Source organism: Erythranthe guttata, chromosome 13 (genome assembly GCF_056151865.1).
Source record: "Erythranthe guttata isolate IM_541 chromosome 13, IM_541, whole genome shotgun sequence".
Classification (NCBI taxonomy): Eukaryota; Viridiplantae; Streptophyta; class Magnoliopsida; order Lamiales; family Phrymaceae; genus Erythranthe; species Erythranthe guttata.
In genome coordinates, this window is record NC_142545.1 from 17,671,208 (window position 1) to 17,696,036 (window position 24,829).

The 24,829-nt window shown below is 34.4% G+C and overlaps 4 protein-coding genes and 1 long non-coding RNA gene across 5 annotated transcripts; 2 read left to right on the forward strand and 3 right to left on the reverse strand.

Moving 5' to 3' along the window:
• Window positions 1-1,906: 1,906 nt before the first annotated feature.
• Window positions 1,907-7,208, forward strand: ARP8 (actin-related protein 8). Its single transcript, XM_012993373.2, has 12 exons — window positions 1,907-2,482; window positions 3,346-3,431; window positions 3,743-3,813; window positions 3,921-3,988; window positions 4,248-4,309; window positions 4,664-4,761; window positions 5,041-5,122; window positions 5,272-5,414; window positions 5,636-5,784; window positions 6,047-6,180; window positions 6,338-6,456; window positions 6,701-7,208. The coding sequence occupies exons 1-12, from the start codon at window positions 2,127-2,129 to the stop codon at window positions 6,776-6,778; spliced, it is 1,446 nt and encodes a 481-aa protein (XP_012848827.2). The 5' UTR covers window positions 1,907-2,126; the 3' UTR covers window positions 6,779-7,208.
• A 580-nt stretch (window positions 7,209-7,788) lies between these two features.
• LLG1 (LORELEI-LIKE-GPI-ANCHORED PROTEIN 1) lies at window positions 7,789-9,798 on the reverse strand. The gene is made up of 3 exons (XM_012993372.2): window positions 9,247-9,798; window positions 9,054-9,110; window positions 7,789-8,413 (listed from the first exon to the last, which is right to left on the reverse strand). The coding sequence occupies exons 1-3, from the start codon at window positions 9,332-9,334 to the stop codon at window positions 8,034-8,036; spliced, it is 525 nt and encodes a 174-aa protein (XP_012848826.1). The 5' UTR covers window positions 9,335-9,798; the 3' UTR covers window positions 7,789-8,033.
• A 2,105-nt stretch (window positions 9,799-11,903) lies between these two features.
• On the reverse strand, window positions 11,904-17,740 carry LOC105968902 (phosphatidylinositol/phosphatidylcholine transfer protein SFH13). Its single transcript, XM_012993596.2, has 15 exons — window positions 17,137-17,740; window positions 16,366-16,464; window positions 15,948-16,248; window positions 15,396-15,495; window positions 14,998-15,264; window positions 14,806-14,883; window positions 14,570-14,674; window positions 14,428-14,477; window positions 14,249-14,348; window positions 14,036-14,119; window positions 13,841-13,957; window positions 13,505-13,658; window positions 12,709-13,127; window positions 12,549-12,623; window positions 11,904-12,436 (listed from the first exon to the last, which is right to left on the reverse strand). Exons 2-15 carry the CDS (start codon window positions 16,385-16,387, stop codon window positions 12,416-12,418), a joined length of 1,893 nt encoding a protein of 630 aa, XP_012849050.1. The 5' UTR covers window positions 16,388-16,464; window positions 17,137-17,740; the 3' UTR covers window positions 11,904-12,415.
• A 3,783-nt stretch (window positions 17,741-21,523) lies between these two features.
• On the forward strand, window positions 21,524-22,375 carry LOC148766081 (uncharacterized). Its single transcript, XR_016029290.1, has 2 exons — window positions 21,524-21,685; window positions 21,755-22,375. It is a non-coding gene; the product is annotated as an uncharacterized LOC148766081 (long non-coding RNA).
• A 1,157-nt stretch (window positions 22,376-23,532) lies between these two features.
• Window positions 23,533-24,696, reverse strand: LOC105968296 (ubiquitin-conjugating enzyme E2 5A). Its single transcript, XM_012992926.2, has 4 exons — window positions 24,524-24,696; window positions 24,308-24,435; window positions 24,090-24,194; window positions 23,533-23,833 (listed from the first exon to the last, which is right to left on the reverse strand). Exons 1-4 carry the CDS (start codon window positions 24,594-24,596, stop codon window positions 23,693-23,695), a joined length of 447 nt encoding a protein of 148 aa, XP_012848380.2. The 5' UTR covers window positions 24,597-24,696; the 3' UTR covers window positions 23,533-23,692.
• Window positions 24,697-24,829: the final 133 nt, after the last annotated feature.

Sequence of the window (24,829 nt, forward strand, 5' to 3'; positions counted from 1 at the left end):
GGTTTTTGCTAGTTTATTTATCACAGGGGGGTTTTTGCTATTTTGAGATAACACAGGGGTAGTATTTGCAGTTTACTCTATATTATAGTACTATTTTATGATTTTTCATAATTAAACAAAATAAAATTGCCTACAAGTCCCCAAAAAGTAACTAGTTTATACGATTAGCATTTTAAACTGATCAAAACTAAATAGTAATTTTACCAACCCTCGTTAGAAAGGGTTGGTACTTAACCTTTACCAATAGAGTAAAGGTCTAGGGTGCGAGTCTCCCCTCCCCTACTTTCCCTTGTAATGAACTTGAATTTACTCAAAAAAAAATAAAAATAAATAAATAAATAGTTTGACAATAAAAAAAAATAAAAAATATATATATATATATATATATATATATATATATATATATATATATATAGGTCTTGTCATGTTGCGTGCGTATTAAGAAAATCAATAAGTTTATATTAAAAAAAAAAAAAAAAAAATTAGCTTAATAATTAGGTGTATCAATTTACAATTAGTGATATGGATGGGAAGTAGCTAAGCTTATCGATAGGATTTAAATAATTGGGCCAAAAAGTGGGCCATTTGAATTGGCATCTCACAAACTCAGCCGTTCATTTACCGTGGCCCACAATGCTTACCATACATGCCCATGTGTTATGTTATTTACGTTCTAAATATGTGGTTATGTTTAACTTTGACTTTATTTTTCTTATGAAAGATAGGAATTATTTCTAAATTCGGTGCAACTGCTGGATTAAGTAGATTGGGATGAGCAATTTTTAATCAAGAAGAATGTAAATTGAATTTGCTAGTTTTAGATTCTTGTACGTGTTTCATTTTTTTATTAAATTAAAAGTAGATTCATTTTGAGTCAAATAAATATATGCAAGGCCTATTTTGGTTATCTATATTGATTTGGAATGGATTAAATAAGATTGTATTTGATGGGGTCAGTTTGGTACCGAGCCTCACCACATATTTTTAGTCTATCGGACCGAGGGCCCAATGGACCGCAAGAGTCAAAAACAGGTTGAAAGCTCGCACAGTATGCTACGAGAGTCGAAATGGGTCAAGACATTTGTCATATAGTCCGTGGTAAATTGGATGTGCTGATAGCTTACCTTGTGTGCTCCCAATACATCTGAATATGTTAAGTGAAGACGCGGTAGGTGGCGCGAGCTAGCCCTGCAATCGTTAGAGGAGGCGATTGGGAAATAACTTCCATAAATAAATAAAGAAAATGTTAAATTAGGATTATTGATTGAACAATCAGTCTGGATCTCGAATGAATAAAGGGATTTTAAATTAGAAAAAAAAAAAACCATGGGTAGTTTTCTATATAAATAAGTGTATCGAACCTGATTAGGGCTAAGGGATCACAACGATCACTAATCAATATACACTCTTTTGTGAGTTATCTCTTTAATTTTACATTTACCATGCGTCTTGTTTATTTTCATCGTAGTATCACTAGGATTAGGTGAGGCTGTGAGCTTTCCCGCAACTAGGAAAGTAGGATTTGGAAGGAGGCCATGAATATGTAGATTTTACACAATCAATATTAATTAGTTAGTAGGACGCCCAATTACTTAAATTAATTCTTGTATTTAAATTATTAAAATATAATATTACATGTACTTTGCCCATAGAAAATTTAGTTTACGAAATTAAGATATTTTTCGTGTTTAGTCAATCTTATTAAATTAATCATATAGATGAGTTCTATTAATTTAATGAAACGAAATATATATATATATATATATATATATATATATATATATATATACAATTAAATATGAATTATGTCAAAGATAAGGTTATTTCCAATCTATTGTGAGATTGGGCTTGGGCCAGCCCAACATTGTGCCGCGGATATTTAACCACGCACGTAACAGCACGCGCTGACTTACCAATCGTCGCCACAGTTTCCCGGGCTATAATGCGGACACGTGTCACAACTGCACGCTCTCCCCTCCCTCCTCGTTCTTCACTCGCCCACTTGCATCCGTCAAAAATCCGCCTACCAGAACCAAACGACAATTCTTCATCAATATAAAGAAAAAAAAACGTGTTTATCCTGTTGCTTAATTCCAGCTATGAACTTCTGATGCACCACAACAGCAATGAATTCCCTGATTCGTAAAGTATGGGGATCCGTCACCAACCGGTCGGGTTCCTCGTCCGGTTCGGATCGAATCTCCAACCCGAACCCGACGTCGGAGTACGACCGGTTCCTCCAGATGATGTACATCCACACTTCGTCGACCGGCGAATTCGACCGGATTCCCATCGACATCCTTATGCAGATTCTCAGAATCCTCGGCCCTAGGGAGTCGGCGAGACTGAGAGCGGTCTGCAAATCCTGGAAATTTCTGGTGTCGGATAATCGCCTCTGGATTTATTTTCTGCAGAATCAGCCGGAGCAGTGGGACTCCATTTTCTTCTCCGAAACTCACTTGCGATCCGGTTTTCCTCTTCAGTACGCTTACTCCCAACTTTTTTCAACGAATTTTATAATTGAAGAAATATTTGGTTGTTTGAGTTTTAATTCATATTTTTACCCAATTCACTGTATTTAAAATTAATCGTTTATGATTTAGAGCTGTTGGTATAGTTTAATAATTATAACTATATTACTCAACTGCTACTGCAGTTCGTTTTAGTGTTTTACTATTTTCGAGACTACGAATCTAACTAGTTCTGTTGGTTGATATTTTCGTCTGTGACGATTTAGAGCTGTGTATACTTGGATACGTAACGATTTAGGACTACGCATCGAATTTAGGCATTGATTGTGTTTGTCGTAGACCAGGTTATCTGTATTTATTTCCGCATAAGTGACCCTTGACGATGTCTCGTTTGTACACTTGTGCCGCTACCAAGAATATGCTGTTTTGCTAACCAATATTGTGATATTAATCTCTGCTCATCCGAAGTTTCTTAAGAAGATGTGTTTCACATACGTTTCATATCCCTTATTAAGAAGATGTGCTTCACATTCATGCTCATCCGAAATTTGACCAAATGAAAAAAGAAAACAGAAAATGTTCCTTTAGCACTTTACCAAAATGTTACTGTAAGATGTGATTTTCTTGTAGTTTTGAGGATTTAAAATTTTAATTTAAAATTTGTGATTGGTCAGTCAATCTTCACCAAGTGAAATTCATCTTTGTATTCAACTTTGGAAAATATATAGTCGTGAAAGATGCATCAAATAAGTTGATCGTCAGTGCATGCGACCATACCATTTTTCTAATATCCTCAATATTTTTGACTGAAGAATTAATGCTGACTCAGCTATTTTGAATTATTTATACTTTCGGAGTTTTAATTTATTTGCAGAGCGTTTCCTACTCAGATGCACGACCTGTCATATATGCATATTTATGGTCAGCGCGTCGAAGTCCCTGGAGCTCTTATAATTGATGGTAAGTATTTCATGAATTTGTTCCGCAAAATACTCACTAGTCACTACCCAAACTAGAGAGACGTTGAGTATTTGGTGTTTGCATGTGTGTCCGATTGGTTTTTGGCTTTTGTTCTTATCTGTAGTTCACCTTCTCTACTTATTGACCACTAAAAATAGGAATGTGAAGGCAACTAATATGTGGAAAATTGGTGGTTACTAAATGATAATAATACAAATTTTCGAAGTTTTGAAAGCTTTTGCGTTTCAGTGGATTTCTGGTTTAATTCTGCATATACCAATTGATTTTCTTTCCATATATTTTCATTGTAGGGGGATCGGGTTATTGTAAATATGGATGGAGCAAGTACAACTCTCCATCTGGGCGGTCAGCAACATTTTTGGTAAGTGTATCTGTAATATTATTCTCATTAACATGTTATTTGAAAATTCATATCCTTTCAGAGGACATTTTTCTATCTCAACTAATCCTCAAATGTTTAATTTGCAGGAATTTGGAAATATTGAGTCTCCTATGCCTTCTAGACTTAGACATTTCTTTTCAACAATTTGCAACAGGTTTTTCTATCAATTTTTTTTTAATTTTTTTTATTTGCTGCATAGGGTCCTTATATGCAGTGTGTGGTCAAGAGTCTTCTGCTATTGCTTGAGTGTTTATAAGATTAACTGCCTTCTCAAGAAATCTGTATAACTTAGCATCGATTGTGCATACATTTATCTGACTGCAATCACACCTGATGCGGGTTTCATGCTATGACCGCCTTTTCGTTGTTTATTTGCAAACTATATCTGATTAGGTGACCTTGCTGGCATGCAGGATGCAGGTCAGAACATCAACACAACCAATTGTTGTATCAATACCACTCTGTCATTATGATGGTTAGCTTCAGAATTTGTTAAAATCAACTGTGATTTCTTTGATCAGAATTTACTGCTTATTTATTTGCCTTTTTTCCGCAAAACTTCTGTACAAAAAATATTTTGTGGTTCTGCCTAAAATCTTGACATATTTGTCATATTGATTATACGGTTTAAAATCATGCACAATATCAGAGATTTTACACCTGGAAGAAGGATATGGAATTGAAATCGCAGAGGAAATGTTTTTGAAAATTCACTGTAACCCTTTTACCATTTGCGTCTGAAATGTCAGTTGTTAATTTGGTTGGTCAAGGATGATACTTTTATGGCATAATAATATTTTACCTGGTCGATGTTACCATAAAAAATCAGATACCGAGTCTGCAAGAGGTTCTCGGAAACAACTAAAGGATGCAATCTACTCAACATTATTTGATATGAATGTTCCTGCTGTATGTGCCATAAACCAGGTATTTACTCAATTACCCATGTGGGACATCTTTTCAGTTCCAAATTTGAACACAAGAATATATCATCTTTGCTTAGGCCATCTCACAAGCAACAATTGACATCGTTATTTTCAGAAACATATCTTTATGATAATACTTCTAAACAAGTTGATAAACATTTTCACGTCTTTTGATAGTGGGAGCTGGGGACAGTGTATCTTTACTTGTATTACACTAGAGGGTGTTATATTCGATGTACATAAACAATGTATAACTTTTGTCTTGTTCTATCAAATATAGGCAACTTTGGCTTTATTTGCGGCAAGAAGAATCTCAGGAATTGTTGTGAATGTTGGTTTTCACCAAACCTCAGTTGTTCCAAGTAAGCTCTATTGACTTAATATTAGTGTATCAAATTTTTTGACGTTTATGTGTTATTTGATGAGATACTTCAATCTTCTCATGGAAAATGGAGATGTTGATTTTTTATGAGCATTTACTGTATACATGACTATATGTTTGTTTACTCAGTTTTACATGGCAAAGTGATGCATAAGGTGGGCGTGGAAGTTGTAGGAATGGGAGCTTTGAAACTGACAGGATTCCTTAAAGATCGGATGCAACAGAATAATATAGCTTTCGATTCACTCTACACTGTCCGCACATTGAAAGAGGTATGTAATCAAGTTTCCTTTTTTGTAACATCCTTAATAGTATTTGTTACCCTATTGTATGGGCAATCTTGTTGTTTTCTGACACTTGGTGGTCCCATAAGTCTGATGAACTGCTAGACCTAACGGATACTTTTCCCTTGATAATCACTTTTTCTATGATATTTGAGATCCCATGTAACTTGCATGTTAACTGCCATTTCTCTGGGTGTTTGGACTTGCAGAACCTATGTTATGTTGCACTTGACTATGAAGCTGAATTAGCCAAAAATACACAAGCATCTTTTGCAGTTTCATCAAACAGTTGGTTTACACTTTCAAAGGAACGTTTTCAAACGGGAGAGATATTATTTCAGCCTCGCATGGCAGGAGTGTATGTACACTTTTACCTTTATAGTGGGTACTTGTAGAGTTGTAGTATAGGGTCTAGGGCAAATCATCTCCGGAGAATCTTATTTTTTGGCATCTGTGGAATGAATATTGCTGTTTTCTAGAGATTTTATAAGCAGTTTTCATGTGAACGCACTTCAACGATAATTCTGGATGAGTTCGCATCCACAATGGAGTTCATAAAGATGAAACTTAGATTTGTTGTTCACAGTGGCTCATTTGTAATAAGCGATATTTTTTTACAGGCAGGCGATGGGTCTGCATCAGGCAGTGGCACTTTGTATGGATCACTGTCATGATGCTGAATTAACTGGTGATGATAATTGGTATAGAACTGTCGTGTTGGCCGGGGGCAGTGCTTGTTTGCCAGGATTAGCAGGTCTAGAACCTCGTACCTCAACTTCTTTCTTTCTTTCTTTTTTATTTATTATTTTTTTTTTAAATGAAAACCAAATTCTTCGGCCTTGATTGAGAAAAAAGAGAGAACTGTTGACGTGATGCATGTTTGGAAGTTGACGACATTGTTGTTTTTTCAGCAAGGCTAGAGAAAGAACTTTATGGGCTTCTACCAAAACCCATGTGCAGTGGAATTAGAGTTATTCCTCCACCTAACGGCACAGATTCTGCATGGTTTGGAGCAAAGCTTGTTAGCAGCGTAAGTGCTTCCTATCTTCACATCTCAAAGTTTCCTCTATTGTTTTCTGATTCTTCGTTGATATATATTAACTCGGTTATAGGCCTAATTTCAGGACCAATGAAACTAGAGTTGTTAGATTGTTGCAATACTCCAATAATTGATTCTAAAGTTTATCGCTAATAAATAAAGTCAAAAGAATTTGTTAGTTGCTTGTCCGTTTTACGTATGGTCTATAAATGTCTTTTTTTTTTCTTGGACACAGTTGAGCACCTTTCCTACATCTTGGTGCATCACTAAAAAGCAATATCGGGGTCTGTCCAAACGCAAGCTGACGTGGTGAACCTATTCACTTGGAGATAGTGAAACGAGCTGCGTAAAGTGGGTGAATTGGATATAGATAGATACACATGCAAGTAGTAAGCAGATTCTTTCCCTCTGAAGGATTCCAAACTTCAATCTCAGTTCTTCTAAGGTTAAACAATAAAAATGATGTCTGTTGTGCATATATATAAGAAGCCCTGTCTGTGTATGGAATAATTTATGTAAAACCCTGCAAATAAAATGTAAGTAATATATAGAAAATAAATCAATTAGCCTCTAGACTCAGTCCTCCATTTGTCAGCTGTGGAGATCATTTTCAAAAGCCAACTCAATATCACTGTACAATATCAGCCAGCCTGTCTGCTGCTATAGTTCCCATGATGATGTAACTTACCTTTGTATTTATTGGCTACTGACCATATTATCTTAATGCTCCCAGTTATTTTGAATTATGGTGGCTTTTGTTTATTGTTTAATTTATGGGCAAATTACGACAACCCATGAACTATGTATTGTCTTACACGTACACCCTTACAGTCAAATTTACTTACTAAAAATAGGAGTTTCGTAAGACAATACATAGTTAAGAGGGTGGATGTAATTATTCAAACAAGAGGTATGTTCCCGTAATTTAAGTTTACCTCAGGGGCGGCCGTAATTTGCACTTAATTTATTGACAGCTTGTTCTATTCTACATCCCATGAATTTCACCGAGTTATCTCCTACCATATACGTGCATAAATTCATACACGATTTTACTCAGATTTGTGTGGTTGTTTGCAAATCATAAGTAGAGAACTCATCGAAGAGATATTTATTGTTTATTAATTTTACTTATTTTCCTTCAAACGGCAAACACCAGTCTCTTTAGGTGGCGCCGCTGACTTTTGGTAATGCTCAACCACTAACCTGGACAAGGAGAATTGGTCTGCAACAACTATTAATTTTTTCCACATATTTGATCCAAATAATGTGTTTGAAAAACACGTTTCTTTACCTACAATTTCTCACAAAATAAGTCAAATCTTACTTCCAACAAAACTAATCAAAAAATTGGTTTAGTCTGTGTAGCCTAATAAAAGATTTCTTCATCAATAATATTACAACTCATCCGATCAGCCACAATCAGAAACATTAATAATACAACAAAAGTATACAAGTGTAACCAGACGACGACGTGGAAGCCAAGAAAATCCTCCGACTCTTAAACACATATATGTATAAGCCAACTTAACAAAATAATCGAAAATATCAACACAAAAAGCGGGAACCTCTCACATAAATTGCACAAACAGCGTAAGTGAAGCAACTAGAACCATCATCATCACGGGCAAGACACCGCACGCTATCTGATTACCACTGTTACTGTTAGCTACCTTCGACTGTGAAGTTCCGGGAGCTGGTGCAGGGCATTCGAGCCCGTCTTTACCTTCACGGCACATACTAGCAAATAGACCAGGCGGGTACTTGCCGTAAAGGTTGATATAGCTGAACATTGTTGAAGCACAGTCGTTTGTCAAGTCGTTCAACTCATCGGCAAATGGGCATGAGAAGTCTTTAAAAGCCGAACAACACAGGTTCGGTGGGTACTGTGGCCCCTTGCATTTGCTGGTGATGATTGTGTAGTTTTGGAACTCGAAGTTTACAGGACATGCTGTGTGGAAAAAAAATATGCAAATTGGTATAATTCACCATTGCAGCTTTCTTGAAATATTATAACAAAATTAGGATTTGGCTAATGATGTAAAGACAATCTATGATCTACAACGACTTATGCATGATTGGTTTCTATTACTGCTCGGACTAGAAACGATTCGGAAACTCAAGATCATTTAGCTGAGAGATCCGAGACCGTATTTTAATGATTTATCAAACCTTAAAAATAAATGTGGCTATGGAAATGGGAAATCCATGACTTGTGAAGCTTGGTAAATTCAAGAGACGCGCTCTCGAAATTGATTGGTTGTATGCTGCACCCAACCTATGAACTTCATACGGGTTATATATTTACCATAAGCGTGTATGCATCTATACATATTTTACACAGACCAACACATATATATGCGTGTGATTGTGTGTGATCGAAAGGGGAGAAACTACCGGTGTATTTCACAGATTGTAGTGTAGCATAGCATCTACAAGCTTCAAATTATCACTAGCAATAGTTAAACTATCATCCCCAAATCAGAAACACTTCGAAATTACCACAATTGCCATCAAAGAGAATAACACAAGTGGGTAACAAAAAGGAAGAATTAATTAATAAAACGGGAAAGAGGAGAAGAGAAGCATACGTTTCTTAGCCTGAAGGAGCCTCCTCTCACTCAAAACTGAAGATCCAAATACACCATCTGCACAAATTCAACAAAATAAATAAAAATTAAATAAATAAATAGCAAATCAAGGACCAGCAAATTGATGAATTGAAACTGTTGGAAGTCATATTCTTCAAAAAAAAAAGAAAAAATTGACATCCAATCCAATAACCTGAAATGAAAGTGGAAGCCGAGAGAGAGGTGAAAAGTGAGAGACAGACAATCAGAATCAAACAACACTTTATCTCACTTAATCCCATCCTTCTTCTTCTTCTTCAGAGCAAAGTTTTTTTTCGCTGATTCAAATTATTAACAAATAATCTATAAGCACAAACCATAAAATTGGCACACAAAAAGCCCCAATAAACGCTGGGAAGCCGTATTCCTGGGCAGATCTCTCTCTCTCTCTCTCCCCTTCGATTTCTCTCTCTCTCTCTCTAGATACCAGTTATCGCAGTAAAGTAGCTAAAGCATCTACCTGCTGTAATTGCATTAGTATGTATGTATAATAATATCGCGCTAATTTTGATTAAAAATAAAATAAATGGAGGAGTTATTTGTGGAAATTAAGAATAATATCTGGCATATAAATATAAGAAAAGTAATAAAAAATTGAAAAGAGGAGAGAGAGAGAGACAGGTAGTAGAACATGGAGGCCAGAAAGCCCCCACTGCCAGTTCTTCACGCGATAACTTTCGACCGCGTCTATTTTTTTTATTTATTTTTTTTATTTTATTTTTTATGAAGAATTCTAAATGTGAAACTCTTTTTGCAACGGCTGCATATTAAATTCAAACTGGTTTTACATAATTTAAGAGTGGTAAATAATAAATATTTCTACAGTTACGTGATTACGCTAATGGACTAAATTAATAAAAGTCCACGTGTCTATTCAATTAAAATTAATAAGGATATTAATTTTGGTTAATGAAGTTAAAAGTGTTGATAATTCTATGCCACCCGCTGGATTAACCCCCAAATAAGAAAATCATTAAATATGCAGGCTTAAGTATTTAATTAGTGGTTTCTATTTTGGGATTATGCAATAAAATGGAAAGAGTGGTGAGAATGAAAAGTTTTTCCTTCGTTGATCTAGGGTTAATTTCGTTAGGAAACTTAAATTTCATGCCATATTTGATTAATTCAAAGTTGGTGGTACACTTAACGTGTTCCAAATGCTATACTATGTTCATTGCATCGGAAGAAAATGATTAACTCGTTATCTTAGTGCTTGGTTGCTCGCTTAACATGTGCAGGTAGTGGACGCGTGCTGAAGTCTATAAATCGTAGTCTTTATTCCAAGTTTTTACCACAGATTTTGGAGAGAAAAAGAAAATTTGATTTGAGTTAAATTCACGTTTGTTGTAAGCGAGTACATAGTTTGTACGTCTAAAGATCGATCTGATAGTTTGTGTTGAAGAGGTTAGACTTCAAATACATTCATAATAGGGAAGGTCATTAATTCATTTTCTTTTGGGTGTTACTATTTGCTGCAGGACTTTTACTGAAATTGGCTTATTTGCAGCGGTACCTTTTTCATTTAATTTTTTATTTTTTTTAATTTCTCTCTCCTATTCCCAAACTCTCTCTAGAAATTTGAATTTCGTAAATTTTTCGATATTCAAACTGTAGCAAACGAGGCTCGATTCCGGTAAATTTTCAATATCCTACTACTTTTAATTAGTTTTATTTCCAATTTAGGTAAAAACACATGTTTAGGATTAGATCTAGCAAAATTTCGAAAAAAAAAAAAAAATTTAAAGCTCACGTGTTATGGAGCACGGAAACTCGAAGAACATTCGAGTTTCCGTGCTCTGCAGAACGGGAGATTCAAACAGCTTGAATCCCCCGTTCTGCAGAGCACGGGAACTTGAATTTTCTTCGAGTTTCCGGGCCAGAAAACGGGAGATTCAAAATTTCGTGTTCCAGAAGACGGGACCTTTGAACTCTTTTTTGAATTTTTATTTTTCGGAAAAAAAAAAAATATGAATCACCCGTGCTGTAGAACACGAGAACTTGAATAATCTTCATGTTCCCGTGCTCTGCAGAACGGAGGACTCCAAAAACATGAAGTTCCCGTTCTGCCGAACACGGGAACTTGAAGATTATTCAAGTTCCCGTGTTCTGCAGAACGGGAACTTAAAGTTTTAATATTTTTTTATTTTTTTAATCTTTTTTTCTAAATATCGAATTTTATAATTATTTGAGAAGCATGATAACACATATTCGGATTATTGTACTCGTTTGTACATTCATCGTCAATTTTTTCGTCAAAATTACCATCATCACCCTACCAAATTATAAAATTTAATAATACAAAGGAATAAAAAAAAAAAATTTGAAAATTCAGACCCAAGTTCCCGTGCTGTACAGCACAGGTAACTCCAAATTTTTTGACTTTTTTGATACTTCCGTGCTGTATAGCACGATTACACCATCTTATAATTTTTTTTTTCTTTCTTTTTACTATATAAAAGTTGTTCTGATCAGCCATCGAATAAGTCGTTGTTCGTTTTTGAATTTGTCGAACGAGTTTCAAATTCTAAGTTTTCGACTTTTTTTAGTTGAGAGAGTTTCGACTTTTTTAGAAAGTTAGAAAATTGACAAATGAGACTACCACTGCAAATAAGTCAATTTCAGTAAAAGTCCTGCTACAATTAGCATTTCAGTGTTCTTTTATATTCTTGTAGTTCTGTTTATATAATAAGTATATGTCGTCTCTAAAATCTGTCCACAAGTATTTACTTGTAGATACCAAATTCTGTGTTTTTACAATTATTCCGCTACATGTTATGCCAAGTGTAAATCATTCTCCACATAACATTTATGTTTTTAAATACTAAAAAATGGCTAGTATGAAATGTCATTAAGCAGATCAGACGAGCCGAATTAACCGTAGTTGTTACATGTTAGTTGACTTTCGATATCGTGTACATTTTCACTTTGCGGCTACCACATTATTATAGCGTATAAACCACAATTGCCCCTGCATGGTTTGATCTCTACCGGTTCGTTCGAACTTGTCATCCAATATTAAATACTACAAATGAAACTACTTATTTACAGCTATATCAAATTAATGGAAATCTCCCCACAAAATCACCCGGAGTAAGTTGGTCTTCTTCACCGTACCTTTGAGGCTGAACTGAGATTTAATTAGCTGCAGAGGAATTGTCGTATCATAGAGTTTGCAGTTGCAGGTTTGTCGAACGATTTGTCTACCGTGAGATGAAATTAGAAAAAAGGGGCCGCCTAAGTAAGGCTTTGTGCACTTCTCGACATTGTTGTGTACCTCCAAAAACCATTCCTTAATCACACATTGACCATTGACCAGCCAATACTTAGCAGAAAAACCTTCGCCGCTGCAAAGAGAGTTCAAAACTACATCAACAATTGTTGTGCCAACTAAACAGAAATATAGGTAAGTTCTTGACAGCAAATATTCTCTAGAAACAATTGGGGAAATTGACTTGCCTGAAATTTGGACTCGCGCATATTTTCCAGTAACTCGGCAATCTGAATTTGTTTCAGTACTGTAGCCTGTAATACCTGGAAAAAAAAAAAAAGAGATTGCTAAATTGATCATATAGCTAAAATTAAAGATGTGTGCAATTACGGTGGATAATATATTTACCCTCTTTGTTTTCTCAAGGTCATACTCAACACACTTGATCCTGTCCAGAGATTGCTGAAGAACTTGATCCTTTTCTACTGGAATTTCGGCCGGTTTTTTGTTGAGCTCTTCCAACAAACTTTCTAGCCTCTGCAGGCGCTGTACACATGGACGAACCGTGTCTTCTACAGCAACAGCTTTTTCGCGAACATATGAAAGGGTGTCTAATTCAGGGTCATTTTCGGAACCATTTAGATAGGTGTTTGGTGCAGGGCCGTTTTCCAAATTGGACTGTCTCCTCAAAAAATATTCGACAGGTATGTTCCGTATGAAATCAATAAGCTTAATTGTAATAGATATTAATGTTCTTGACATATATCGGAAACTTCTTTTAACAACTTTATCTTTGATTGCATCCAACCAGCACATAACAAAAGCACCTGATAAAATTGCAGATATATTGTTAAGCCAAAAATTAGGCCTCGTAGGAGAAAAAAAAAAGTCAACTTTTAGGTCTCACATAATTTGAAAGACACAATTATACTTGGTGGAAGCACTTTTTACCACAATTTGTTAGCACTTAATGTTGACATTGCAGAAATATCTTTGTTAAACATGGCAACAACAACGTCAAGACTTAATTTATCTTTGTCTATCAAATGGTAAGAAGATAAAAAATAGCGGACCAAGGTATTCAGTGAAAGAAAAGGAAAATGTGATACAATATTCATAGTATTTTTTTTTCAAGTGTAACATACTAATATTATCATAGACATAAATAGCACAGTAAGAGAAGCATAATATTGTAAAAACGAACCTTCCAGGCTTCGTCTTGCATCAACTTTTCGATTTCTTACATTATAGATATGTAAAGACTCATATTCCTCTCCTTGCTCACTATCCCCATCTTTCGTGTCTGAACTAAAATTTTCACGACAACTATAATAGGTGCATGGATCTGATATTCTGGCCTGGAAAAATTTAACTTCATCAATTGACACATGATAAACGAACAACAATGAAACATTGTCCTAAGAAATTTTCATGCAAGAGCACGTGAGAGGTGCATGCACACCCCTTTATTCCACGGGTATAAAAATGTTGGAGGTCTTTTTGAGAAATACTAACTATGGTTTCATGTAATCAGACTCACTTCTTCGTGAACAGAGGCAAGTAGTGGAATCACTGAACTATTCTGTTTCATAGGGGAGCAAGGATCATCAACATCATCTGACCATGATTCAACTATTGATGTATCACCGTCTCTTCCCTGAAAATTTTGGTATATATATCAGAAACTTTATAATGGAATAGACATCTAGAAACCCTCATTTTTTGCATTTACTACCTTCAGTGGCTGGATTTTGATGTACCAGTCAGTGGCTGTTCTATCGGTTCGCCTCACAAGATTTGTTTCTGCACTACACACAACCTACAAATTAAGCAGATATTTACCATTATAAGCAACCCAGAAACATATAGATAGATAGTTCGATAACCTTGCATATTTTGAAAGACAGAAGAAAGAAAGGGCATGAACTACCCTCCATCGCGTCTTTACCTTCATTATTTCAGGATCATTCCACGGACCCTTATTTGACCTTAGGCAACCTCCCTCAATATTACAGTTGCATGATCCACCCAAAAAGTCAGGGAGTTGACTGTGAATAGAAAAAAGAAGTTAGATGATTGTTTTGTTGGACAACTAAGTAGAAAGTGATGCATAAGACATTATCATACCATGGATCAACAGCCTCCAGTAGTTTCCCCAAAGACTTGGGGTCCAATACCTGCATTGGGAGTTACATTTGTCAATCAAGAGAAGCTGCAAAAAATGGACAAAAAGATATAGTTGGGGAGAAAAAAGAAAAACCATATTTACATGGATTTTAGCCATAGTTTTTGTGTCCAAAAACTTCTGGGCAGCAGGCCAAAGTAGTCTCTTGAATCCAGGTCCAGCATTAACAATGTACATATGATGGAGTGTCTGCGTATATAATTGGAAATAATTAGAAGTGAATAGATAATAACAAAATCTGATATGTGATGTTCTTGAAAGAAAAAATAAGAATAAAATAAAGATGTTCTTGAAAGAAAAAATAAAAATAAAATAAAAACCTCTGGATAGAAACTATTATCAATCTTTGCCATGGAAGCCAATAGACTAGCAGCGGTTTTTGTGAAATTTTTAACCCCCTGCAATCACCAATTATGACCGTTACTTCAGAACCAATAACATCTATGAGGAGAAAATTCACTACGATTAGAACAGTATTGATTCGGTTGGTTGTTGAAAAGTTATCAACTTACCAGGCCTTGTACATCCAAAATTGTTGTGGTAGAACAGATACGTCTCTTTGCAGCAATGGAACATGCTGGGAACTTCTCATTCAGAGCCTTCTCAAACTCCTGAACATGATATTTCAAGTACCGCTCGATGGAAGTGATGCGCATCAGTTTACTTGGGTAAGCTCTTCCAAGCCTTTCAATATAAATAGGTCTGCCTTCTCTATCAACTCCATGATATCCTTGTGGATAATATTGCATGACTTCTTCCAGTTCTTCAAATTCAAAGTCCTGAAAATCATTGAAGAGTTCGTGTTTCGAACCTCATAATACTCGTATGTGTGCGTGTGTGTTTGTGAGTGTGTGCCACATAGACTTTCACTGAGAACTATTTCTACTTTATGCATGTAAGCTACAATTACTTCTAATATGGTGTCTGCTCCATACTCCACCCTCCAATTAAGCATTTCTTCCCACATTTGGATGGTCTTTTCGATATTGAAGTCTCTTGCTTTCAAGAATCTGTGTAAAAAGTCAATGACATTAGTGAACCATTAAGTACTACGTACAGGAATAGAATAAAATACAGAGTAACAACGCATGGGTTGGTGAGTGACAGGCAGTAACGCAAGGGTCATTTCTACTACTTTGCCACTTCACACCTCTAAGCTTTTCAAAGCTACTGGAGAAGTGAAACTGATAAAACTAACTTGTCCATAAATGCACATCAACTCCCCTAGATAATTTTTCAATGTTGACCTCTAAAATTACACCGATAAAACGTGTTCGAGTTCATGCATCTAACAAAATGAAAATAAATGTATATATAAGTTTCGTCCGTGTTACAGTTCTTCAGTAAAGTAACTATCCTCCCACAACACTTCCTATCAACTTCAAATTCCATGGACAAATAGAAACAGCTATAGCCAAATTTCTAGTTCCACAGAAAATTTAACCACCCCAAAACAGCTCACCTCAACAAAGTATGATAATCGTCGTGTTTAACTGGCAGCATTCCCTTCTCGAGAAGTTTCTGACGCAGATCGCAAACAGAACTCTCCTCTTTCGCGTCGCGCACATCTTCAATAGAAATAGAAGGAAATCTAAAATCAACTTTCCTTTTCCCTCTTTTCTTGAGAGAATGAGTAAATTTATTCGAAGCATTTATCGCCTTCTTCCTAAAAGCCCCAATTTTCGATCTCCTTCTTTCATCTTCGGAATTCTCATGATCCGTCCTCTCTCTTGTTTCATCATACACCTCTATTCCTTCAAGGCCTAAAATGTCGATTAACCACGATGAAAATCAAGTGTTAATGGAGATTGTTGTACCCTTGACAACGATATCACAAGCATCGAGATTAAGAAAAAGAGATATTCTAATAAGCTACCCACCTGCCATCTTATCAGCGTTCATGATAAAGAGCTGAAGGATATAAGATTTGGTCTAAAAAACTTCAATGTTTCTGGTTCGCAGCAAAATTCCAGGTTGCACTACAACATCAATGAAAGAAATTGATTAGAGTAACGTAAATAATTCTCAATCTAATACAACGATCTCAAATTATGCTTGCTTCATATAAGAGTTAACTTTTACCCATTCATTTAAGGTATTAAAAAAACAGATAAATATACTTTCATCCTTAAGTTTTGACCAAGTAGATCCACAGTTAATCACACAACAAACTCACAACTTTCAAATGGAAGTTTGATTAAAAAAATTAAATCCCCCTTCCCCGCATTAATTTTCTACTTTAATTTGCAACAGCACTTCAGAATAGATCAACCTAGAATCTTGGAAACCAAAATTTGACCTGATTTTCACAATGCACCTAGTTCTTCAATTCCCAGATTAAGAAAACATCAAAAAATCAAAGTTTAAATTATCACAAAATAGCTCAAATGTCATTGTCAATTGTTCAACCGACACAAGGAAAACTACTTGCCGTAGCTGCTAAGTATAGAAGAAGAACAAAAGCAATTAGGTGAAATTACAGTACAATATTCCTTAATTCATTTCTACATTTAAATCCTCAGGCAATGAAATTAAACTCAACAAAACAACTTAAGATCAATTTCCCTCAGATCTCGACTCGCATTCAACTCGAAAGCTTGAAAGAAGACATGCAACACACAATTCACAATAACAGCCATGGAAAACCTTACATTCACCCCGGAATCAGTAGCAGCTGGATCGCAAATTGCAGAAAGCCCTACTGCATTGATTTCTCCGATTCTTCAACTCTTAGATAAATGCCAAATTAATATACGGGTGTATATATATATATACGAACAGAATCCTGGTAAAAACACAAAGTTCTTAAAGGAATTATCAGGATTAAATAAAAAATCTGGCAATGGAGATTGAATGAAAACGAAAGATCTGACGATAATTTAATAATGATACATAGATATACGTGTGTGTGTATGTATAGGTCTCTGCTTTTTTCTGCTCTGCTGTATATATATATATTTTTTTTTTCTCTCTCTACACACTCAACCAACTTGTGAAGCTTGCAGTGTTTTCCTTCTCTCTATTGCTTATTTGTCCTTGTTTATTCTTTTATTATTTTATTTAATTATTATTCTTTTGCTTCATTTTCAATTAAAAGGCAATTAACATATTTAAAAAAAAAAAGAAAAAAAAAAGGTGGTAATAATCTGCTACGGCGTGCTTGTATTTACACTTTTAAGATTCTTTTTAGCCGGCTGAAAGTCGTTCGCACGCAGTAACACTTTTACTGTGGAGCTACATGCTAGGGTTGTCCCCAGTTCTTGTTTTACCCGGAAACGAGGCCAAATTAGCCTTTTCATTTTTTTTTTTTTTTTTTTTTATTTTTTTTTTTTTTTAATGTCAAAAAAAAAAAAAAAAAGGTTAAATTGCGGTCACAACCTTGAGATACGGTCAAATTACGAAAAATCCCTCGTGTTTGGATAATTACAATTAGCTCCCTCAACTACACATTGTCTTACATGCCCACTCTTATAGTGTTAAATTTACCTATTGAATGAGGGGGTTTTTCGAAAGACAATACATAGTTGATGAGGGTCGTTGTAATTACTGAAAAATGAGGTAATATTATATTTTTCCATAATTTGATCATACATCGGGTAACTCCATTTATTTTATTCTTTATAAAAGTTTTTAAATATTAATTAACGTGAGAGAAAAGTTAGTTAGGGTAGTTTAGATATAGCTGGAGAATGAGAGAATTAAACCATTTTACAGTGTGCAATAACTCCACCAACATTCGTAACCAATTTGAGCATCATTATTACTACGAGTATTTTGTTACAGTGATCAAATTTACTCTTAACTTTTTTCCTATTAAAAAAAAAGAAGATAGGACCAAAATCATAAATAGGATAGTTCATTAATTAAAGCTAAAGCAAGGGAGGCAAAATTGGGTCATATTTTTTTACTTTTCTTTTTTCCATTTGGAGCTTGTTCATTTAAAATGCATTTTTTATTTGTTTTTGTGACAAAAAGAATAAATTAAATAATGATGGCTGCTGTGGATTTATGATTTTTATTTATTCCAAAGAACTTAGTAATTTTGTGATAGTAACTTCCAAAAAGGAGCAACAGGTATAATACAAATTTTAGTAATTAAATTAGCTTTCCTCAATCATCTTGTGACATTAAATTTTTGTTTATCATTATTGTGACATTGACTGGATTAATTCTTATTTCTTAAATGCCCACTGTTCTTTAATGTCTCTCGAATAATTTAATTGTTTGACCGCAGTCAACTATGTTGTGTTACTATTTATAATTAAATTAATAGAATCTTAATTACAAAAATATAACTATATTTTAGATTTACAACTTTAATGGGCTTATGGCCTTAAATTAACAGGTTTGATTTATTAACTTATTTATTTGTAGATGGGTTGTATTTACGGGTGATTAAGGTGGCCCAATTGTATATATCATACATACATATTAATATATATATATATTTTTGTTTGCTAAGAAGACTAATGAAATGACATAATTATAAGAGCAACTTTTCTTTATTTTATTTTATTTTCAAAACAGCTTAAAAACCCTAATGATATAAGATTGATTTATGCAGCTAAGAACCAAAAAATAAATAATTAAAGTGTAGGGCAGTCTCTTATCAATAAAATAAAGGTAGGTATGAAATTTATTTTATACTGGTCTTCATAAAAAGTCAGTGTCAGTTATTGACTTCACGTTATGCAAAAAAAGAAAATTAAAAAAAAAAAAAAAAAAAAAAAAAAAAGATGTTCGATAGTCCAATAGATTTTGTGGAGTGACTGAACTAGTACTAGATCTTCTGTCTACGACCATCAAAAAAGTTTTATTTTGATTATTGATTAAAGTCGTTATGTATATTTCTCAATATAAAGAAAAAATAAAAATATAAAAAAGTCATTATGTATAGTGGTTCTGATTAAAGTTTTAATATGGGTACGCGTTTATGAGATCCTACGTCCGATGAAATACACTGTGATTTTAAATAATAGATCTACATAAATAACTAGCCCGACGTCAATTATTTCATCTAGGTGTAGGTTTTCAAAACCGTGTATATAGTGAGAATTGTGAGAAATTATTATTAATTTACCTTATTTCGTATTTTAGTTTGTTCTTCAAATATTCTCATATTTAATCACATAATTTAATTTCTGTTTCTTTTTTTAGTAGTTTAATTGAAAAAAATATTGTCTGTTTTCCCGAAATTCCTGCAACAGAAATAGGAGAAGATTTAATGAAAAGAAGCTACAATAGACCTAAGAAAACGAAAGGAGGTAGAAAGGGGAAAGGCCTGTATCTATCTATATCTAATCTACCGAACACAATTTTTATGTCAAGGCAAATCATTAAAGTTGGTCCGAATCATTTACCTCTGTAATTTCATCAATTCCTTCCTGCAGTTTATATTAATTTATTTATATTTATATATTATACATATGAAGAACGATTTAAAAAAGGAGGCAAAAAGTTAGTAAAAAGGAGCGTAGTGTCACAGTGAAATCTTTCGGGCATTGGAAACAAATCCTTAAATAAACTTTTCTTTTAAGGATCTAAGTTCAACCTACCGCCAAATCTTCAAAGATTTCTCCACTAGATTCTACGGAGGAAGTCGGCCTGTGAACTCGACGAGACGACTCGACAAAAAATCGAATTCGAGCTCGAGCCCCGATTAATTATAGTTGTTCGACGGTTCATAGCCGGCTCATGAGTTTTTTATTTTTTTATGTATTATTAATTATATGATAAAATGATAATAGTAATTATTATTATTATTATTATTATTATTAAACAATAGAATTATTTTATTAATGAGCTAATTACTTTTAAAGCTCGAGTCGAGCTTGCATTGTCGAAGCTCATGCAAGTTCGAGATCGAGTCAGAAAATCGCAACTCGTAGGGTTCAAGACTTTCAAGAGAGGTGAGTTGGCACCTCTACTAGACTCAATTGAACAACAAACAAAACCGAACTTGGTAAATAGAAAGAAATGAAAGTAAAATAATAAAAATAGAGGAAAAGGAAAAAAGGGGTGAAAAGTTGAGGTGGGGGTGTGGCGCAACTCCCAAGAATTGAGGGAATTAAATCCTATTTTTATTTATTTAAAATAATAATAAATATATATTGATGGTAATGGATGGGAGATTGCATTAAAAAGGGGACTGTGAATAAAAGAGAGTGAGCAGTGAAATATGAAGCGTAAAGGGGAAAAGGTTTAGGTAATAATTAATTAAATCAGAAGAAAAAAAAAAGTGAAGCAAATAAGAATTGGAGAAGGCGACACATCGTAAGCAAATCTGAGGGCGTCCACAGACAAGTCATTTTCCGACACAGACATAACACTATGCATGCATCGTCACTCTTACCCTACCCTTTCTTGTCATTCTCTCTTCTATGGCACCACCCCCTGTGCCTAGTCACTGCAGAATTTCTCACACAGACACACATATGTTTGTCTGTGTGTTTTTATACATCTGTTCAAATTTTTCATAATGTAGTTACTTAATATTGACTTAAATTAATTTAAGTGTAAAATATTTAATTTTGTTTGATCTGTTATATTGTATTTAATTTAGATAATGTTTAAAGAATTTTTTGTGAATTTATTTTATCAAATATTTATATATGGGAATATAATATTCAGTTGGTGCATATATATAATAAATAAATTAATTAAGCCCAATACGGCCAATAGAGCACCGCTGAGGTCACATGCGAGACGGTGTGACTCATTTATTATGTTCGATGTTCAGTCATATTCTATATACATAATATAATATAGAGTAAAAAGCAGTTTACCCCCTAAACAAATGTCCGTTTTGCACTTTGCCCCCCAAACAAAAAAAATTTGCACGTTCTTACCTAAACTCCAGTTTTTGTTGCACGGTACCTCAAAATTGGAATATTCAGGCCATTTTAACCGGAATCTTACACACGTGCTATTCACGTGAGTTTTAAAGGGGCAAAAGAGTCTATTCTCTTACATTCTTCATAAATAAAAAAAAAAAAAACAAAAATTACAGTATTATAATACCTATTGCAATCAAAGCAGCAACAGCAAACATCTCAGCAATCGCCAGGGGCAAATTGGAGAGAATCGACAACACTTTTCTAGGCAAACCCTTCAGCCTCCACGAATCGACCTTCGGCGGCGGAATTTTCGGATCTCCACCACTTCCGCCGCCGGAAACCGCCGGAGCTCCGCCAGGATCAGGTGCTTCAATTTTAGTTGCCGTGCTCTTGTTCTTCTTCTTGCCCTTGTTAATTCTACTCTCATTGTCAGAGGTTTTGAGCTGCGCAAAAACGGCGGTGTTGGTGGTGAAAGAGAGAGTGAGGGTTCTGTCATTTCCCGGTTTCTGCATGAAGTGTAGAGACAGTAATAATTGTTGGGGAAGGGTAATTGGGATCCAATATACCAAATAATTGGTATATTGCCCATTCCTTGTAAAGAAGCGGGCGGCGGCGGTGGAGGGTAGGGTGGAGAGTGTGAAGAGGAGTAGAGTTGTGAAGAGGAGGAGCAAGCAGATGGAGCTTGTGGATTGGGCTTTGTTTAGGAGGTGGTGGTTCGAATTGTTGCGCCTGAGGGTGATGAATTTGGGAAAAGATTGAAATTGTTGAATTATCTGTTGGTGGTTGTGGCGGCGGCGGTGGTGATGGCGGCGGCGGTGGTGGTTTCTTGTTCTTGATTTTGGTGGTGTTCGTCGGGGAAGAAAACTAAGAGGAAACCCCCAATTGCAGATTTTCCTAATTTTGTTTTTATTTTTTTTGTTATTTTTTTTAATTTATGAAGAAGGTAAGTGAATAGACTATTTTGCCCCTTTAAAACTCACGTGAAAAGCACGTGAGTAAGAATCCGGTCAAAATGGCCTGAATATTCCAATTTTGAGGCACCGTGCAACAAAAAGCGTAGTTTAGGTAAGAACGTGCAAATTTTTTTTGTTTGGGGGGCAAAGTGCAAAACGGGCATTTGTTTAGGGGGTAAACTGCTTTTTACTCTATAATATAATATTCTTTTTTATACTACATCATATATTTTTATATATTGGGTAGGGAATAAAATATTAATAAATAACGATCCAAATAAAACGGGGGAGATATGACAAAAGCATATATAACAGAGCGGTGTTACATTAAATGAGCGATGTTCATTTAATGAAGAGTTGTGCAGGGCAGGAAATAATTATGAAATAATTAGACGGTCAAATATATTATTAGTAAATAATTAGAATTAATGTTGAAGAAGCATGCATGCATCATCATTACGTGGAATCAGTTAGGGTTTGTCTGATACCGGGACCGTTGGTTTCTCCGCCCGCCGTGCCCAACCACGTAGAGAGAGAAACTAGAGAGAGAGAGAGAGACTACTCCTCCTCCTCCTACGGAACCTCGGAAACCTTGTTCGCCGTTGTAATCGATTTTGACTTTTGACAGCTACATCATCAATTCATCATTATTATTATTATTATTATTATTATTATTATTATTATTATTATTATTATTATTAATTTATTATGATTATTATAATAATAATTATTATTATTATTATTATTTTTGTGGAATATTATTATTATTATTAGAAATGAAGCATTTGAATATCGCATGTTCAGGAATTAAATGCTAGGCGTCCAAAATAGGTATATTATATAGTAACTAGTAATGTAGTGTCATTTTCAGAGAAATTCGAGTTAGGCTAAAAAACGAGGGAAGATGAATAATAAACAAATATATATAAATAAAATAAAAAACAAATAGAAGAAACCAAATAATACAACACTCATTTTATTGGATTTATACAAAATGTAGTTGCTTTAAATAGACGTCTCAACAAGTTCTCTCTGCCCCCCACACATACATGTGGGGAAGGGAATTAAGAGGACACACTATTGTGGCAGTATATATATATATATACATATGGACCACTAATATTATTTATTTAATTTCATTTAATTTTTTTTATTATGTATTTTATAAATTTTTAGTATTTCATAAGTTGACCCATTGGTCTAGGCCCAAATTGAATTTGATGGCGGCCACAATAGTCCAATTGTGAATATATTGATCTATTTAAAATTACGAATTAATATAAGGATTTATATTGATTGAAAAAACAAGAACCAATGGAGCATATTAATGCTCCATTCTTACATGTATAGTGTTAATTTTTGAAAGAAAAAAAATACTGAAATAATTTGATGAAACTTAATTAAAAATAATAATTTAATTATATGGCATAGGTTTGGGTCCATTTCCGAGCAGTTTCTTCATACTGGGCTTTATTTTCCTTGTAGATTCTAGCAATCTGTTCTTCTAATGGGTCATCCGGGTTTGGATCGGTCAACAAAGAGCCTATGGACAACAACACCTGCACCATATATACAGTAAATTCTCGATAAATTAATAAATTCGAATAAATAATAATTTTTCTAGTTCGATAAAAACGTACTAAATTATTAATTCGATAAATTAGTATAGCGCTAAATTAATTGAATTTCGCTAGTTCGACGACTGTAATAATTTATAGAGGTTCAACTGTGTATAATTAACAAATTATATAAATTATTATGTTTTAGTGAAGATTGTTGTAGTGAATAATGAGAAATAAAATAAAATAAAAATACCTTTGATATAGTAAGGGCAGGGCTCCACTGATTTTTGAGGATATCCAGACAAATAGTGCCATTTCCATTGATGTTTGGATGGTAAATCTTTGTTTTGAAAAACACCTGCCCGATCACAATTAGTTAATTAATTAATCAATTAAACTGATAAAAAATAATTAAATAACAAAAAAAAAAAAGTTGACTAATTGAAGGATATAATTAGTTAAGTTAGGTACAGTGGGTGGTTTAAATGGATAGTCCGGTGGGAAATGAATCTCCAAAGCGAACATCCCACCGGAAAATGGGCTGCCCGACGGCCCGATAATGGTGGCTCGCCAGTGGAATATATCTTCGCCCACAGGCCCTGCATCCATTTTAATAATTATTTTTTTATTAGTTTAAATATTTATTATTAATTCCTATAAAAACTGAAAAATGTTATATATACGGACCAGCGCTGCAGGAGGAAGGAGGGTCCTTCTGCATTTCTTTCAGTTCTCTCTGAACTCTCTGAGCAGCCGCCATTGATGAATGATCAGTTTTTCTTCAACCCTTTGAATCAGAAAATGAATAAGGCTATACGGCTACCTATACATACAAACTATATATATACAGGCCGTGCATGTCAGGCTATTAACGGTGGAAAAAGGCATGCTCCGCCACCATATGGTCCATGCTACGCCGTGGCGTGCCAAGTAATAAATTTAATAATTAATTAGTAAATATTTTTTTGTTCTTCCAGTTGATTACTAGTTAAT